Source organism: Schistocerca cancellata, chromosome 10, assembly GCF_023864275.1.
Source record: "Schistocerca cancellata isolate TAMUIC-IGC-003103 chromosome 10, iqSchCanc2.1, whole genome shotgun sequence".
Classification (NCBI taxonomy): domain Eukaryota; kingdom Metazoa; phylum Arthropoda; class Insecta; order Orthoptera; family Acrididae; genus Schistocerca; species Schistocerca cancellata.
This window is the reverse complement of record NC_064635.1, coordinates 192,903,012-192,922,301: the sequence shown is the minus strand read 5'-3', so window position 1 is coordinate 192,922,301 and position 19,290 is coordinate 192,903,012. Positions and strand designations below refer to the sequence as shown.

Below are 19,290 nucleotides of genomic sequence, written 5' to 3'. Positions count from 1 at the left end.
CCAGAGGCAAAAATGCAGGTGGCTTAAGTCCGGTGATCTAGGAGAGCATGCCTCCATATCGTATCCAAAGTATCCGGGGAGGGTGTTGTCGAGGTATCGGCGAACTGTAATGTGCTAGTGGGTTCGTGCTCTATCACGTAGATAGCACAAAACCTGTCGTACTGCCAAAGGCATATTCTCAAGCAGCCCTGGCAGAGTGTTCCACAAGAAGTCCAGATACGTTCCTCCATCGAGGCGTTGTCGAATAATAACCGGTCCATGTATATGTCACATGCCCACACATGCTGATAAGACGCCTGAACCATTCCCCGAGGACTGTCTGTATCCCGCAGATGACGATTATGCAGACTGATGATTCTAGTTCTGGTGAAGGTTTCTTCGTCGGTAAAGAGGACTGACGACAGAAATCCCATAATTGTAAATGATAATTAAATGACACCCTCAGCTGCCGACAGTTGTTGTTGATATGCCTCGATGGGTACAGCTGAAAATGTGTGCCCCGACCGGGACCCGAACCCGACATCTCCTGCTTACATGGCAAAGGCTCTATCCATCTGAGCCACCGAGGACACAGATGAATAGCGCGACTGCAGTATTTATCCCTTGCACGCCTCCCGTGAGACCCACATTCCCAACTGTCCACAATCTACATATGTAATGTACCTTATAGATATTTGTCCATCCACTCCTTACTCGCGCACACTAAGGTGACGATTCCCGTAAGAGTTCGGGCAACCTGTGTGCAGATAGACAGAGCGTCTGCCATGTGAGCAGGAGATCCCAGGTTCGAGTCCCGGTCGGGGCACACATTTTAGCAGTCCCCATCGAGGCAAATCAACGACACCTGTCGGCAGCTGAGGGTTTCATTTAATTATCATTCATTCTGGAGAAGCTGCACGGTCATCAACGGTATCTGTTCTTTGGAGAACAGTTACTATCTTCATATATATCCCATAATTGTGATGGTCTGGTGCAAAAACCGTCGATAAAATCCTTCCCATAGACGAAAATTTGCTGCTGCTGATCTTTGTACTCGTTGCAGGTGATAAAAATACAAATAATCGTACTTTACTTACACCATGTTGGCGGGCCGTTTGCATGCATCTTCTGCTAGGGGTCTCTCAATATCCTGTAGGACCCGGTCCTCCAAATGTGGTGTTGGCGCTGTCCGTCACCTCCCTGCACGTTCGTCTGTCTGAGACGACCCACGATCACAGAAACGCCCAAAAAGGGCTTGAAATATTGTGTCAAGGTACTTGTTTTGGTATAGCAGTCCTGCCTCTCGACCGTTTCCCGTTTCCATCTGCTTAGCCATACACAGACACCATCTCGGCCTGTTCCCGACATGAATATCGGACCATTCTGCTGCTTACAGTACTCTGCGTCAATCACACAGCCTGCAAGACACAAGGAACCCACGGCACGTGGCCAGAGCAACTGTCATTCACCAGCACCACCTACAGTGGCAATGATGTACTTCCGGACACGTGTTCATAGCACCTTTCTTTCTTCATTCCCAGGCGGGAATCAGTCCCTGTAGTTTGTTGGTTTTATTAATGTTCACCCTGTATGTTAAAGGGTGACCTTTATATTGATTTTAGAGGGTTTCATACGCTACTTAGAGCAGGAGATGAGCTACTACTTTCAGAGAAGTTTCCCACTAGGTTGGAAATGGGGCAGAGGAGTTCCCAACTGGGAATGTCTTGGAGAGGACTTTAGTTTCCAAAATTCATCTGATAATCAAAGTAAACTTCTCGAAAACGTTGGTCATAAATGGGTAACTGTGGGCCTGGACATGGAAATGAGCGTTTGGCGTCATTTGCCGGGAGGCCTCTTGCGCGGTGGTTCCGGCCGCCTTGGTGCAGGTCTTATTACATTGGACGCCACAGTGGGCGACCTGCGCGTCGACTGGGGATGAAATGATGATGAAGACAACACCCAGTCCCTGAGCGGAGAAAATCCCCGACCCAGCCGGGAATCGAACCCGAGCCCGTAGGACGGCAATCCGTCACGATAACCACTCAGCTATCGGGGCGGACACTGTGGGACTGAAACGGCATTTATGTGTGGGTGTGTATGAGTGAGAGAAAGAGAGAGAGAGAGAGAGAGAGAGAGAGAGAGAGAGATGGTTCAAACGGCTCTGAGCACTACGGGACTTAACTGCTGAGGTCATCAGTCCCCTAGAACTTAGAACTACTTAAACCTAACTAACCAAAGGACAATACACACATCTATGCCCGAGGCAGGATTCGAACCTGCGACCGCAGCGGTCGCGTGGTTCCAGGCTGTAGCGCCTAGAACTGCTCGGCCACACCGGCCGGCAGAGAGAGAGAGAGAGAGAGAGAGAGAGAGAGAGAGAGGGAATTTATTAATTAAATGTTTGCTGAGAGAAAGAGAAATCTATATACTGCAAGTTATGCAAATAGTGTAATTGTATCCAGATAACAGAAGCTGAAGCTGCTATTCTGACTCCTGTTTTCCCAAATTGTCTGTTCCCTACTGAGCGATTGGCACTCATTAAGAAACATGTGGCGGCGAGTAGTCTATCTCCATATTTGACCTCAGTGCTGAGGATACATGTGCGTTACATCTACCACACATTTCTACTACCAGTGCACGCTAGTTACATTTACCCGAGGAAATGGATAATCCATGAGGTAATTACTCCCTGACAGGAAAAATGAAATTTTTTGAGTGGCAGAAACGGAAACGGTTTGACTGTGTCTCACTCACGAAATAAATCACTTGTGTTATTATTGTAATAACGTTATAAGTCTATAAAATATTGGTTACATAAGTTACTAATAAAATAAACTGGTTGCAGATAGTTCATTACAGATTAACCTCCAGTTTCTACATTTGCAGTGCTCTAAAACGTCCACAACGGACAAAAATTATTTACTAGTGTTAATACGAGAAAGAATAGAAAGACAAAATGTGTCGGTAACCAGATAAATGTACCTTCCCGCTTTTTCACCCAACGCAGATCATTCGAGTTTGTTAATCTCCACAAACAATATTAGCTAGCATTTTTCAAATATTTGTCCGAAAATATTTTTGATGACTGATCGCACAGGCATGGGTAGCTGCTGCATCATTTGTTTGTTTGCTCCTGTTCTTAGTATGATTTCAAAAAAAGTAGTCACCAGACGTTAACATTTTCATAACACGGGCGTAGCGTATCATCACACATTTCTATACAATTTCTTCCAAACCATGTGTGGCATACTACAAACCAGTGCTTAACAGTAATGATTAAAAACACACTTGGTTGCAATTTTAACTTTTATATTTTTCAACTACGCGTTTCGCCTTATTTAGGCATCTTCGGGTTATCTTAATTTGGTATTTCTTAGAAGCATCCTTTAGTCAGTGTAGCCAAAGGGCATCGTCGAATATATCAGGCCAACATCTCCTTCGTTAAACTCAGTAAAAACTTTTCTAGATGGACGCGAGTGACACCAAGATCTGGATAACGCGTTCCCGTTCACAGGAGCATCTAGAAAAGTTTTTACTGAATTTAACGAAGGTGATGTTGGCCTGATATATTCGACGATGCCCTTTTGCTTCACTGACTAAAGGATCCTTCTAAGAAATACCAAATTAAGATAACTTGAAGATGCCTAAGTAAGGCGAAACGCGTAGTTGAAAAATAAAAAAGGTTAAAATTGCAACCAAGACTGTTTTAACAATTACAGTTTTATACACTCATTTTCAGGAAAAAAACAGAAGACCCTGAACGACCAGAGATACGACGTTCTTATTCACAGGACATGTTTATGGGTATATTCCGCAAAAATGATTACCACTTGAACCATGTCGCCCCGCAGGTTAAAGGTCAACATCGATATCGCGGCGTAACGCCACCTACAGGTAAAATGTGCCTGCGGTTCTCGTTGTCGCTGTAAACCGAAAGTAATGGATCAGTGTGACGAGCAGACCTGCAGAATGCCTCGCCGACGTATGCGCGAACCGTGCCGTCAAATCAGTGAGCTTGAAAGATGCGCATTATTGGTATGAGAGAATGTGATGCATCCATCCGGGAAATTACTGCTCGTGTGGAACGAAGGGTTTCGACACTGCAGCGGGTATGTGCAGAATGGTTGACGGGAGGCCGTAGAACACGACGAGATGTGTCAGATCGCGTCAACCACGCCACCCCCGGGCAATATCGATAACGCATCCGAATGGAATTGCAGGGAATACCTGTGTTCTCCTTGTCTCTGGCGCAACAGTGCAACAGTGTAACATATAGTACAGTATCAGGTGTGACAGGCCGCTGTCGTTTATTACGGCATGGGTTACCTGCGCGTCGTCCACTTCTAAATGGTTCAAGTGGCTCTCAGCACTATGGGTCTTAACATCTGAGGTCATCAGTCGCCTGGACTTAGAACACCAACACTGGCCATTAAAATTGCTACACCACGAAGATGACGTGCTACAGACGCTAAATTTAACGGACAGGAAGAAGATGCTCTGATTTGCAAATGATTAGCTTTTCAGGGCATTCACACAAGGTTAGCGCCGGTGGCGATACCTACAACGTGCTGACATGAGGAAAGTTTCCGACAGAGTTCTCATACACAAACAGCAGTTGACCGGCGTTGCCTGGTGAAACGTTCTTGTGATGCCCCGTGTAAGGAGGAGAAATAAGTTCCATCACGTTTCCGACTTTGATGAAGGTTGCATTGTAGCCTATCGCGATTGCGGTTTATCGTATCGCGACATTGCTACTCGCGTCGGTCGAGATCCAATGACTGTTACCAGAATACGGAATCGGTGGGTTCAGCAGGGTAAAACGGAACGCCGTGCTGTATCCCAAAGGCCTCGTAGCACTAGCAGTCGAGATGACAGGATCTTATCCGCATGGCTGTAACAGATCGTGCAGCCACGTCTCGAACGCTGAGGCAACACATGGGGACGTTTGTAAGTCAACAACCATCTGCACGAACAATTCGACGATGTTTGCAGCAGCATGGACTATCAGCTCGGAGACCATTGCTGCATCACAGACAGGACCGCCAGCGATGGTGTACTCTACGACAAACCTGGGTGCACGAATGACAAAACGTCATTTTTTCTGATGAATCCAGGTTCTGTTTACAGCATCATGATGGTCGCATCCGTGTTTGGCGACATCGTGGTGAACGCACATTGGAAGCGTGTATTCGTCATCGCCATACTGGCGAATCATCTGACATGATGGTATGGGATGCCATTGGTTACACGTCTCGGTCACCTCTTGTTCGAATTGAAGGCACTTTGAACAGGGGACGTTACATTTCAGATGTGTTATGACCCGTGGCTCTACCCTTCATTCGATCTCTGCGAAACCCTACATTTCAGCAGGATAATGCACGACCGCATGTTCCAGGTCCTGTATGGGCCTTTCTGGATACAGAAAATGTTCGACTGCTGCCCTGGCCAGCACATTCTCCAGATCTCTCACCAATTGAAAACTCTGGTCAATGGTGGCCGAGCAACTGGCTCGTCACAATACGCCAGTTACTACTCTTGATGAACTGTGGTATCGTGTTGAAGCTGCATGGGCAGCTGTACCTGCACACGCTATCCAAGCTCTGTTTGACTCAATGCCCAGGCGTATCAAGGCCTTTTATTACGGCCAGAGGTGGTTGTACTGGATACGGATTTCTCAGGATCTATGCACTCAAATTGCGTGAAAATATAATCACATGTCAGTTTCAGTATAATATATTTGTCCAATGAATACTCGTTTATCATCTGCATTTCTTCTTGGTGAAACAATTTTAATGGCCAGTAGTCTATTTAAACCTAACTAACCTAAGGACATCACACATCCACGCTCGAGGTAGGATTCGAACCTGCGATCGTAACAGCAGCGCTGTTCTGGACCGATGCGCCTAGAACCGCTCGGCCACAGGGGCCGGCTCGTCAACTTCTCCAACTAGCCTTGCCGAATGTGCAGAAATATGCCACACGGCAATGGTGTATGGAAAGACATCATTGAGGACAGGAATGGTATCGGATACGGTTTTCGGACGAATGCAGGTTCTGTTTGTCAGAAAATGACGGCCGCATTTTGATTCGCTGCAGACAGTAGGAGGGACATCACAGTGACTACATTCGCACAAGACTTACAGCGTGAACTTAAGGTCTAATGACGTGGAGTGCTATAGGGGTACAACCACCAATCGCAGCTGATGCGTGTCGACGGGATTTTGACCAGTGTGACGTTAATGATATCCTGCGACCAATAGCTGTACCCTTTCCGGATAACACCACAGACGCCATTTTTCAGCAAGACAATGCACGACCGTAAGTCGCTGCACCAACACATGCCTTCCTAGTGTCACAGGATGTCAGCGTTTTGCCCTGGCCCGCCAGATCACCAGATTTATCGTTAATTGAAAATGTGTGGGATTCGGTGAACCGACGCGTGCAGCGCTGTGACCCAATACCAACCACCACAGACGAACTTTCGAACCGAGTGAATGCAGCATGGATGGCTATACCAAAGGACGCCATTCACGCCTCATACGCGTCGATGCCATCAGGCACGGGACAAGTTAACAGGCCCAATAGCGGACCCTGCGCCTACTAGGCAACAGCACATATGCTGAACCGAGGTGACTGAAATGCTAATCATTTCTGCAGAACATACATGTCCTGTAAATATGAACGTCCTAGCTCTAGACGTTCAACGTGTTCTGTTTTTTTTCTCTTTTTTTCTTTCCTTTATTGTGATTTCATTCCCCTGCCCCCTATGGGCAGGGGAGGGCTGTCAGTAGCACAATCCGCCGCTCTTCAGCCGAGTGACACAACAACTAAGACAAGAATAAAATGTTACATATATAAGGCGATTAAAAAGAGGAACATAAAACAGAGTAAGGGGAGATAATGGAGGGAAAAGTATACTGACATGGAGACGTTTATGGGGGGACAATTAAAAAAGTCATCAGAAAGTTAAAAAACACAGTTGGCGATTCTTAAAACACAAAGAAGACACTAATGCACATGCACAGGATAAAAGACGGCCACAGTATTAAAAACACTCTATAACAGCACACTTAAAACCCACTTGGAGCACACACGACGAAGAATAAAACTGCCAGGTGGGACCTGCCGGAGGGAGAGGCCGGAGAGGATGGATAAGGAGGGGAGAGCAAGAGGCAGCAAACGAGGCGGCGGGATGAAGAGAGTAGGGGCGTCAGCGGGTATACTAAGAGGCAGGTGACTGGTGAGGCAGGAGATGAAGAGGGAAGACAAGGCAGGAGGGAGTTCAGAGACACTGAAAGGGGGCACAAGAGAGGGAGGGGGTGTAGGAAGGGGAAAGCCGCTCAGGAGAAGGGAGGGGGAGGAGAGGGAGCCCTGAGGAGGAGGCAGGAAGATGGGGTTAGAGTTGGTAGGAAGGGTAGATGTCAGGGCGAAGCTCATCTGGGAGGGGTAGGTGGTGGAATTGCATTGGGAAAAGAGGCAGAGGGTGTGAAGATGGAGAGAGGGGGAGACACAACAATAAATGTGCGGCAACGGGCTGGGGGTGGAGAGGTTGGGAGACACCAGGGGGTGAGGGGCATCAATGTGGCGGACAATGTATAGTGTGCGGATTTGTTCAAGGAAAACGAGAAGATGAGGGAAGGGGATGAGGTCGTAGAGGATGTGCGTGGGAGACGGAAGGTGGATGTGGAAGGCGAGGCAGAGCACATGGCGTTCGAGGATTTGTAGGGCTTTATAGAACCGGGGAGGGGCGTAAATCCAAGCTACGCTGGTATAACAGAGGATGGGGGGGGATCAAGGATTTGTAGGTGTGAAGGATGAAGACCCCACGTCCGGTCGGACAGGAGTTTGGCGGTGGTGAAGTTTGTGCTGGATGGTAAGGAGATGGGGAGTGCAGGTGAGGTGGCGGTCGAGGGTGAGGCCAAGGTATTTGAGGGTAGGTGGATAGGACGGCCATAAACGGTGAGGTAGAAATCATGGAGGCGGAAGGAGCGGGTGGTGCGGCCTATGATGATCGCCTGTTTTTTTTTCTTCTCAGCATAAGTGTATTATAAATGTGAGTGCATATAGAAACGTATTATACGATCACAACGTTTTAAACCAAAATTCATAGAAAAATTGTTTTGAGATAAGTAATACAGTATAAGTACAATCCTGTGTCAAGGAAGTCTTTCGACTTTTAAGACCGTGAAGTTACTATATTCACACAAAGAAAGAAAAACTGATATGACATAAAGACAGGTAGCAGACTAACGTTTATAGTGACTCTCAATATGCGTAAGGAACATCGCTTACGCCAGATGGCGTGTAAATGGTAGTGCTGTAGCTCGCTAATACTGGATAGTAAATCATTACTTTTTAACAAGACTTATTTTACAACAAGGGCAAAATTTATTTACGAATTTAAAGTAGTGTTTTACGCAGAATAAAACAAATTTAAGAGAATTAGTAAAAGATAAAAGAGTAAAAGAAAAAAAATCATACCTCAGCATTCGTCGTATTTGACTCTACATGCACGTCACAAATGAAACGGAAGATAGTACATTTGTACTAGTGTCAACAGCAAAATAGAACTTAAGCTTGTTGTTGTTGTTGTGGTCTTCAGTCCTGAGACTGGTTTGATGCAGCTCTCCATGCTACTCTATCCTGTGCAAGCTTCTTCATCTCCCAGTGCCTACTGCAGCCTACACCCTTCTGAATCTGCTTGGTGTATTCATCTCTTGGTCTCCCTCTACGATATTTACCCTCCACGCTGCCCTCCAATGCTAAATTGGTGATCCCTTGATGCCTCAGAAAATGTCCTACCAATCGATCCCTTCTTCTAGTCAAGTTGTGCCACAAACTTCTCTTCTCCCCAATCCTATTCAATACCTCCTCATTAGTTATGTGATCAACTTAAGCTTACAGCTCATCAAAATACTAGTACAGGTAACAGATAACTTTTCTTCAGTCACCACTTTCACGCCATCAAACGTAAGCGAGGTTACCTATGCGATGTTAAGGGCAACTAGGGTTTCTATGTCCATTCGTCTACTAGTTGTGTATTTGTCAAATTGGTTTTCACTCCGATTTTGCATAGAACTTCCTCATTCCTTACCTTATCAGCCCACCTAATTTTCGACATTAGTCTGTAGCACCACATCTCAAATGCTTCGAGTCCTGTTACGGTTTTCCACAGGCCATGTTTCACTTCCATATAAAGCTGTGTTCCAAACGTACGTTCTCAGAAATTTCTTCCTCAAGTTAAGGTGGATATTTGATGTTAGTACACTTCTCTTGGCCAGGAATACACTTTTACCAATGCTAGTCTGCTTTTGATGTCCTCCTTGCTCCGTCCGTCATTGGTTATTTTACTGCCTAGGTAGCAGAATTGCTTAACTTCATCTACTTCGTGACCATCAATCCTAAAGTTAAGTTTCTCGCTGTTCTCAATTCTGCTACTTCTCATTACTTACATCTTTCTTCGATTTAGTTTCAATTCATATTCTATACTCATTAGCAGCAGATCTTGTAACTCTTCTTCACATTCATTGAGTATAGTAATGTATCAGCGAATCATATTATTTATGTCCTTTCACCTTGAATTTTAATTCCAGTCCTAAACCTTTCTTTTCTTTAATCACTGTTCCTTCGATGTACAGATTGAACAATAGGGGCGAAAGACTACATTCCTGCCTTGCACACTTTTTAATCCAAGCACATCGGTCTTGGTCGTCGAATGTTATTATTCCCTCTTAACTCTTGAACATATTTTGTATGTTACCCGTCTCTCCCTATAGCTTACCCTATTTTCCTCAGAATTTCGAACATATTGCACCATTTGACACTGCCGAACGCCAGGTCGTCAAGTCCTATGATCTTGTCTCGATTTTCCTTTAGTCTTGCTTCCATTATCAACTTCAATTTCAGAAGTGCCTCTCTGGTGCCTTTACCTTTTCAAAAGCCGAACTGATCGTCATCTAGCACATCCTCAGTTTTCTTCTCCATTTTTCTGTATATTATTCTTATCAGTGATTGAGATGCATGAGCTGTTAAGCTGATTGTGCGACAATTCTCAGACTTGTCAGGTGTTTCAGTCTTCGGAATTGTGTGGATGATACTTTTCCGAAAGTCAGATGACATATCGACAGACTCATACATTCTACATCCACCGTCAATAGTCGTTTTGTTGCCACTTACAACAATGATTTGATAAATTCTAATGGTATGTTATCTTTCTCTTCTGCCTTATTTGGTATTAAGTCCTTAAAATGCTCTTTTAAATTCTGATTCTAATACTGGATCTACAATCTCTTCTAAATCGACTGCTGTTTCTTCTTCTGTCACATCAGACTCATCTTCCCCCTCATACAGGCTTTCATTGTATTCTTTCCACCTATCCGCTCTCCCCTCTGCATTTAGCAGTGGGATTCCAGTTGCACTCTTCATGTTATCACCCTTGCTTTTAATATCACCGAAGGATGTTTTGACTTTCCTGTATGCTGAGTCTATCCTTCCGACAAACATTTTTGCTGGCCGAGCGGTTCTAGGCGCTACATTCTGGAGCAGCGCGACCGCCACGGTCGCAGGTTCGAATCCTGCCTCGGGCATGGATGTGTATGATGTCTTCAGGTTAGTTAGGTTTAAGTAGTTATAAGTTCTAGGGGACTGATGACCTAAGAAGTTAAGTCCCATAGTGCCCAGAGCCATTTGTACCATTTGACAATCATTTCTTTTCCATTTCTTCTCAGTTTTTATGCAGCCATTTCGTCTTAGCTACAATGCACTTCCTATGTATTTCCGTATTCCTGAGTTTCCCGGAACTTTTTTTTTCTTTTTTGTACTTCCTCCTTTCATCGATCAACTGAAGTATTTGTTCTGGTACCCAGGGTTTCTTCGCAGTTATATTCTTTGTACCTATGTTTTTATTTCCAACGTCTGTGATGGCCTTTTTGAGATGTCAGTCCATTCCTCTTCAATTTTACTGCACACTGAGCAATACTGCTGTATCTGTAACGTTAGAGAACTTCAAGCGTATCTCGTCATTGCTTAGTACTTTCGTATCCCACTTTATTGGGTATTGACTCTTCCTGACTAATGTCTTAATGACGTAATGACTTCAGCCTACTCTTCATCACTATTACATTGTGATCTGGGTATATATCTGCTCCTGGGTTCTCATTACAATCCATATCTGATTTCGGAGCCTCTGTCTGACCATGAAGTAATATAACTGAAATCTTCGCGTATCACATGGCCTTTTCCAAGTACAGCTCCACCTCTTGTGATTCTTCGCTATTACTAGCCGAAATTTATTACAGAACTCAATTAGTCTTTCTCAACTCTCACTGCTTTACCCTAGCCCATATTCTCCTGTAATATTTTCTTCTACCTGTTCTCCTATAACCGAATTCCAGTCCCTCACTACCGTTAGATTTTCGTCTACCTTTACATACGCTATTACCCTTTCAATATCCTCATATACGTACTTTCTCTATCTCTTCATCTTCAGCTTGCGACGTTGTCATGTATACCTATACTATCGTTGTCGGTTTTAGTTTCTGTCACTGAACTGTTCACAGTAACGCACTCTCTGCCCTACCTTCCTATTCATAACCACTCCTGTTACACCATTTTCTGCTGCTGTTGATATTACCCTATACTCATCTGACCAGAAATCCGTGTTTTCTTTACACTTCAGTTCACTGATCCCTTACCATATCTAGAAGGATCCTTTGCAGTCCCCTTTCCAGATTATGTAGTTTCCCTACGACGTTCAAGCTTCTGATATTCCACTACCCAACTCGTAGAAGGTTGTCCTTTCGTTGATTATTCAAGTCTTTTTCTCGTGGTCCCTTCGCAGTCTCCTCCCAAAGATCCGCATGGAGGACTATTCCGGAATCTTTTGCCAATGGAGAAATCATCACGACACCTTTCCAGTTACATGCCACATGGCTTGCGGATACAAGTAATGTATTTTTAATGTAGTGGTTTCCATTGCCTTCTGCATCCTCTTTCCGTTGGTCATTGCCGTTTCTTCCGCCTAAGACACATCCGCTAGAGGACAAATGTAAGGAAGTAGAGGCGCATATCACTAGAGGTAAGATAGACACAGCCTACAGGAAAAGTAAAGAGATCTTTGGAGAAAGGAGAAAGACTTGCATGAATATCAAGAGCTCAGATGGAAATCCGGTAATAAGCAAAGAAGGGAAAGCAGAAAGATGGAAGGAGTATATAGTCGGTCTATACAAGGGCGATGTTCTTGAGGACAATATTATAGAAATGGAAGAGAATGTAGATAAAGATGAAATAGGAGATACGATACTGAGTGAAGAGTTTGACAGAGCACTGAAAGACCTAAGTCGAAACAAGGCCCCGGGAGTAGACAACATCCCATTAGAACTAACGACAGCCTTGGGAGAGCCAGGCCTAACAAAACTCTACTATCTGGTGAGCAAGATGTATGAGACAGGCGAAATACCCTCAGACTTCAAGAAGAATATAATAATTCCAATCCCAAAGAAATCAGGTATTGACAGATGTGAAAATTAACGAACTATCAGTTTAATAATTCACGGCTGCAAAATACTAACACGAATTCTTTACAGACGAATGGAAAAACTGGTAGGAGCCGACCTTGGGGAAGATCAGTTTGGATTCCGTAGAAATGTTGGAACACGTGAGGCAATACTGACTCTACAACTTATCTTAGAAAATAGATTAAGGAAAGGCAAACGTACGTTTCTAGCATTTGTAGACTTAGAGAGAGCTTTTGATAATGTTGACTGAAATACTCTCTCTCAAATTCTGAAGGTGGCAGGGGTAAAATACAGGGAGCGAAAGGCTATTCACAACTTGTACAGAAACCAGATGGCGGTTATAAGAGTCGAGGGGCATGAAAGGAAAGCAGTGGTTGGGAAGGGAGTGAGACAGGGTTGTTGCCTATCCCTGATGTTGTTCAATTTGTATATTGAGCAAGCAGTAAAGGAAACAAAAGAAAAATTAAGAGTAGGAATTTAAATGCATGGAGAAGAAATTATAACTTTGAAGTTCGCCGATGACATAGTAATTCTGTCAGAGACAGCAAAGGACTTGGAAGAGCAGCTGAACGGAATGGACAGTGTCTTGAAAGGATGATATAAGATGAACATCAACAAAAGCAAAACGAGGATAATGGAATGTAGTCGAACTAAATCGGGTGATGCCGCGGGAATTAGATTAGGAAATGAGATGCGTAAAGTAGTAAATGATTTTTGCTATTTGGGGAGCAAAATAATTGACGATGGCCAAAGTAGAGAGGATATAAAATGTAGACTGGCAATGGCAAGAAAAGCGTTTCTGAAGAAGAAAAAGTTGTTAACATCGAGTATAGATTTAAGTGTCTGGAAGTCGTTTCTGAAAGTATTTGTATGGAGTGAAGCCATGTATGGAAGTTAAACGTGGACGATAAATAGTATAGGCAAAAAGAGAAGCTTTCGAAATGTGCTGCTACACAAGAATGCTGAAGATTAGATGGGTAGATCACATAACAATTGAGGAGGTATTGAATAGAATTGGGGAGAAGAGGAGTTTGTTGCAAAACTTGACTAGAAGAAGGGTTCGGTTGGTAGGGCATATGCTGAGGCATCAAGGGATCACCAATTTAGTATTGGAGGGCAGCGTGGAGGGTAAAAATCGTCGAGGGAGACCAAGAGATGAATACCCTACACAGATACAGAAGGATGTAGGCTGCAGTAAGTACTGGGAGGTGAAGAAGCTTGCACACGATAGTGTAGCATGGAGAGCTGCATCAAACCAGTCTCTGGACTGAAGACCGCAACAAGAACAAGGCAGTTTCCTACCCCAAAGAACAAGAGAGTGCCCTGAACCTCTCACCGTCCCTCTGCCCTCTTTGACAAGGCCGTTGGCAGAACGAAGGTGAGTTCTTATGGCGGAAGTCTTCGGACGATTATTAATTAACATTTAAGCAATGACGGGTTTCGAACCCGGGACCGACGACGTATTGATTAGTAATCAAACACGATACCCTTATTTTTGTTGGGTGCGAGGGAGGGTACGGTTAGTAGCCGTTTGAATCGCATAAAAACATGTGCCAAAACACGAGATGAACCAGGGACTGCTATATCTTATGTCTAACACTCTCCCAGCTGTTTTTATAGGGTCAGGTCATGGGCTGGCGGAGGCGGATTTGGCAGGGGTCGCAAGCCGAGGCCAGGCCACAGTGTCTCCGTCCTCGCTTTTCTGGGAATGTATTCCAAGGTATGAAATGCTTTTTTTCATTTTTTTTATTTGTGGCTATTGATTTTCTTACCTTTCATTGATGCAAAATACAACATACAGAAACTAGAGGTACCATTCGAACTAAACGTAAAAACGGCTCCCAACGCAGTCTAGATAATAGAGAGTTCACAAACAAAAAATGAATAAATAAATGGACCAGTGTGCACTTTTGGTAATACCTGTCTACTACTTGTTACAATGTGTCAGCTTTTTTAGAATCGTATTAAAAAAATCATTTAAGTGAGCACGCCTCACTTAAGACTTTCAGTCGTACTTACAATATTGCTTTGTTCATTTTAAAAGGTTTGAAAGTCTAAATCTCTTGAACTTAACATATGTCGGCTGTATTATACCAGGTGATCAAAAACTCAGTATAAATTTGAAAACTGAATAAATCACCGAATAATGTAGATAGAGAGGTACAAATTGACACACATACTTGGAATGTCATGGGGTTTTATTAGAACAAAAAAAAATACAAAAGTTCAAAAGAATGTCCGACAGATGGCGCTTCATCTGATCAGAATAGCAATAATTATCATAACAAAGTAAGACAAAGCAAAGCTGATGTTCTTTACAGGAAATGCTCAATATGTCCACCATCATTCTTCAACAATAGCTGTAGTCGAGGAATAATATTGTGAACAGCACTGTAAAGCATGTCCGGAGTTATGGTGAGGCACTGGCGTCGGATGTTGTCTTTCAGCATCCCTAGAGATGTCGGTCGATCACGATACACTTGCGTCTTCAGGTAACCCCAAAGCCAATAATCGCACGGACTGAAGTCTGGGGACGTGGGAGGCCAAGCATGACGAAAGTGGCGGCTGAGCACACGATCATCACCAAACGACGAGCGCAAGAGATCTTTCACGCGTCTAGCAATATGGGGTGGAGCGCCATCCTGCATAAACATCGAACGTTCCAGCAGGTGTTTATCAGCCAGGCTGGGGATGATGCGATTCTGTGTCGTATCGGCGTACCTCTCACCCGTCACGGTAGCAGTCACTGACGTTTTGCTGTCCAGAGCCATCTGTCGGACATTTTGTGAACTTTGTTTTTTTGTTTGGTTCTAATAAAACCCCATGTCATTCCAAGCATGTGTGTCAGTTTTTACCTCTCTCTATCTACATTATTCCGTGGTTTATTACATTTTCAAATTTGATCACCCAGTACATAAACCAAAAGGGAAAATGAGCACAACCGATTGGCGAATTTTTAGTCACAATATTCGTACTAACGCGCTCAATGGGTATTGGTAGTACTGAAAATATTTAGACAAGCATCAATATTGTTGGCCACCGCCCCCCCCCCCCCCGAATTCTATAAGTCCCATGAGATCCTTAAGTGTCATGCACTCCACCTCGCCTTCCGTACACGCCTCCCGTCCCCCACGCAGATCCTCTATGACCTCACGCCTTTCCCCCATCTGCCCTTATTCCTCAAACATATCCGCGTACTCTACACTTCCCGCCGCCTTGATCCCCCTCACCCCCTGGTTGCTCCTCTCCTCTCCCATCCCCGCCACCTGCCACGCCTTCACTGTTGTGTCCCCCCTACCCTCTATCTCTACACTGTTCATCACCTTTCCCAAGGTGGCTTCCATCAACTCTCCCTCCTGGATGATGCCCTCTCTCCCTCCATCTATGCCTCCTATCAACTCTGATCCTCACCCTCCCCCTCCTTTCGTCCGTCCTTTCCCTGGGCTCCCTCTTGCCCCCCTTCCATCCTGTTTTCTCTCCGCCAAACCACTCCCTACCTCCCTTCCCCCCCCCCCCCGAGTCCTTTTGTATTCTTCTCCTCTGCCTTCCCCACTCCCTGTTGCGTCTGCCCAGCACTGCCCCCCACTCCTCTTATGGGTCCTCATCCTCCAATGGCTCCTTTCACCCCTCCCCCCCCCCATTTCGCTTTTCCTCACCTTCCCCCCTTTTTTCTTTTCCCATCATCTGACCAGTTTCCCCCCACCTGTTCTCGGCTGTGGTATGTCACATTTTAGTGCAGTGTTCCAGTGACTGTTTCAGTGTTGTTTCGTCTTTTCCAGTGTTGCGAACAAAAACCATTCTGTCGCTGGGTGTGAATTTTATGTCTTTTGAGCACAGAAACCAGACTGTCGCCGTGGTTTTTTTAATTGTCTGTCTATTATTTTTCCTGTCTGCTTCATATGCATTTTATTATCATCATCATCCCTTTGTTCTGTGTTTTAAGTTCCACGATTTTTTTTTCTCCATGTTACCCTTTGTCTCCGATTTTGTCGCCTGTTTTTTATTATATATTACCTTCTCCTTTTTTAAAACAAAGTCTGCAGGCTGAAGAGCGGCATACTAAGCTGCTGCCAGCCAGTGCCCTTCGGGGGGAAATCGATATTCAATAAAGAAAAAAAAAATTGTTGGCCGCGCGGGATTAGCCGAGCGGTCTTTGGCGCTGCAGTCATGGACTGTGCCGCTGGTCCCGGCGGAGGTTCGAGTCCTCCCTCGGGCATGGGTGTGCGTGTTTGTCCTTAGGATAATTTAGGTTAAGTAGTGTGTAAGCTTAGGGACTGATGACCTTAGCAGTTAAGTCCCATAAGATTTGACACACATTTGAACATTTTTGAACATCAATATCGTTCTTCAGTATTTCGCCCTCTTACGGATATACGGACATTATATTGGCGTGTAGACAATAAAATGTGAGAGCCCCGTGACTCTCTCTCTCTCTCTCTCTCGCTCTCTCGCTCTCTCTCTCTCTCTCTCTCTCTCACACACACACACACACACACACATACACGCGAGCGCGCGCGCGCGAATTACTTCCGTGCGTCGTATTGAAACCGACCTCTGCCGCTATGCAGCCCGCGCGCCACCAGTTGCCCGCTCGCGCCTTAGACACTAGCAACTGGAGGTAACGGGACCAACTTCTACAGCAGTTTGCCACAGGAAAACCTACAGTCAGTGTCTGACGTGTGAGGAGCGTCCATTACCTTGCAAGGGTGACCACGAAGCGGCCTCCGGCCTCGGGCAGGATGTTGTAGAAGCCGTTGCAGAGCAGCGCCCACTGGAGCAGCAGAGAGGCCAGCAGCATGTTGAGGCCCAGCGAGCTGTACATGTAGCGGCGGGCGAAAGTGCCGAGCAGCGCGAACCCGGCCAGCAGCGCCAGGTGCACCTCCTGGAAGCCTGCAACAGCCGACCCGTGGGGCTCCAGCAGGTGGGCCGACCAGCAAGTGGGGTGGGGCAAACACGATAACACAGCCAACCACAAAGCGTGGCCCAGTGATTGTGAACGGAGGGAGTGTGCCGAAGATACTGTATGAGCGTGGCAAATGGGGACTATAAAAGAAAGTAATTAGGTCTTGTAACATCATAGATTAAGGGTCGACCTGCGACAGCAATCGCACAACTTGCGTACGGGCCGCGAGGTGCCGCCACGAGCGCAACCGTATATAAGTGCCGACGGAGTTCTGCCAGCTCTCATTTTGTTGGCATCTCATTTTTGCCTATTCTTTTATTTGCTTAGTTGCTTAGCTCTTATTCGTTTATGGCTTATGTTATTGTGCTCTCTTTCAGCCATTCTGATTGTTTTGATTTACTCCCAATTTAGAAGTGCTCATTTTGGCATTTCACTTTTGCGTATTTCTCATTTTGCTAATAATATGCTCCTCAGCTTTTTACAGTTGAATTGATTAACATAGTCTCACGTACTGTTTGTTCATTTCAGCCTGTTCATATTTTGATGTTCTTTAAATACTGTAATAATTATCGGAAGCATTTCTTCCCTTAAGCTTGTGTAAAGTATTCTCGATGTAGCATTTGTTCTGTGTCACAGGTGTAAGGTTTTGAATATAAATTATATACGAAACTGTGCTTTAAAAGAAATTGATTTTTTTCAGTTTGTACTACATCAGACGACAATTTTGTGATATGAGGGAGAAATCTGAGGGGCGAACCCATGGAAATAGTCTTAAGTGATCCCCTTTAAAAATAAATATATAATTATACGTCACAGTCTCTACTGTTACTATTTCAAAGTGACAATTGCCATTCTTTAACCCTTGAGCAGTCGTCCGTAGTCGTCACCCAACAGTTTCCTTTTTGTTATACTGCCGCCCGTACGGGTTTCCCACAGACATCAATTTGCATAGTTTCGAGTTCCACTTTAAAGATTGGTATTTCATCATTGTTGTTTGAAAGTGGCTATTATTAGAGAGTTTACAAATATGTTTATCCACATCGGGCACCAAAGAGCAACGTCATCGGCCCCAGCAGGTTAGGGAAGGATAGGGAAGTAAGTCGGTTGTGCCCTTCCAAGGGAACCACACCGGCATTTGCTTGAAGCGACTTAGGGAAATTACGGAAAACTTAAATCAGGATGGCCTGGCGTAGGTTTGAACCGTCGTCCACCAGGATGCGAGTCTAGTGTGCTAACCACTGCGCCACCTCGCTTGCTATCCACATTGTTCTAGGGCTGACAATTGTCACAATTCCGTTTATATTTCGATAAATTCAATAAAAATGAAGACAAAGCCATGAAGAGAACTACTTTCCTAACCAATTTTGCTTGGTATACTAAGGAGATGTCAAACACCACAGGTACCTAAGGCGATCTGGAGGCACGGACTTCAACTCTGTGGAATTGAAGAGACTGTAAACGTGCCACAAGAGGAAAGAAAGGGACAAAGAGGAAGGTGCGACGACTGTGCCAGACCATAGAATAAATCAGGCAGGGAGTGGCGTGTATGGCGTGATAGGTGAAAATGGGCTGATCGTTTGAAGTAACTGTCTCATATGTTTCGACAGTGTGGATTCAAACAGTACACGAGTCAAAAAATCATTTTAGAAATACTGGTTTAACTGTTGTATTACTGCGGCTGTATGGTTCACAAACGACACTTACTATTCATTTTTACTGCAATATAAGTTCGAAAACATAGCGCGTTAACGTGTGGAGTTGAGTAATGAATTGAATTCAACATCACTATGGATGTATATATACAATTTTCTTTCATAGCTGTTAAAATAAGGTCGAAAACAATGGTGGGTGACAGCTGTCACCCACGTGACCAATAACGTAGCAGAAATTCAC

The 19,290-nt window shown here is 44.7% G+C and overlaps 1 protein-coding gene across 1 annotated transcript in view; it reads right to left on the bottom strand.

Moving 5' to 3' along the window:
• Positions 1-19,290, bottom strand: part of LOC126106246 (ammonium transporter Rh type A-like) — a 191,817-nt gene that overhangs the window by 126,699 nt on the left and 45,828 nt on the right. Inside the window, exon 2 of the mRNA XM_049912472.1 lies at positions 17,192-17,384. Within this exon, the coding sequence (XP_049768429.1) occupies positions 17,192-17,384 (193 nt within the window). The remainder of the gene's footprint in view (positions 1-17,191; positions 17,385-19,290) is intronic.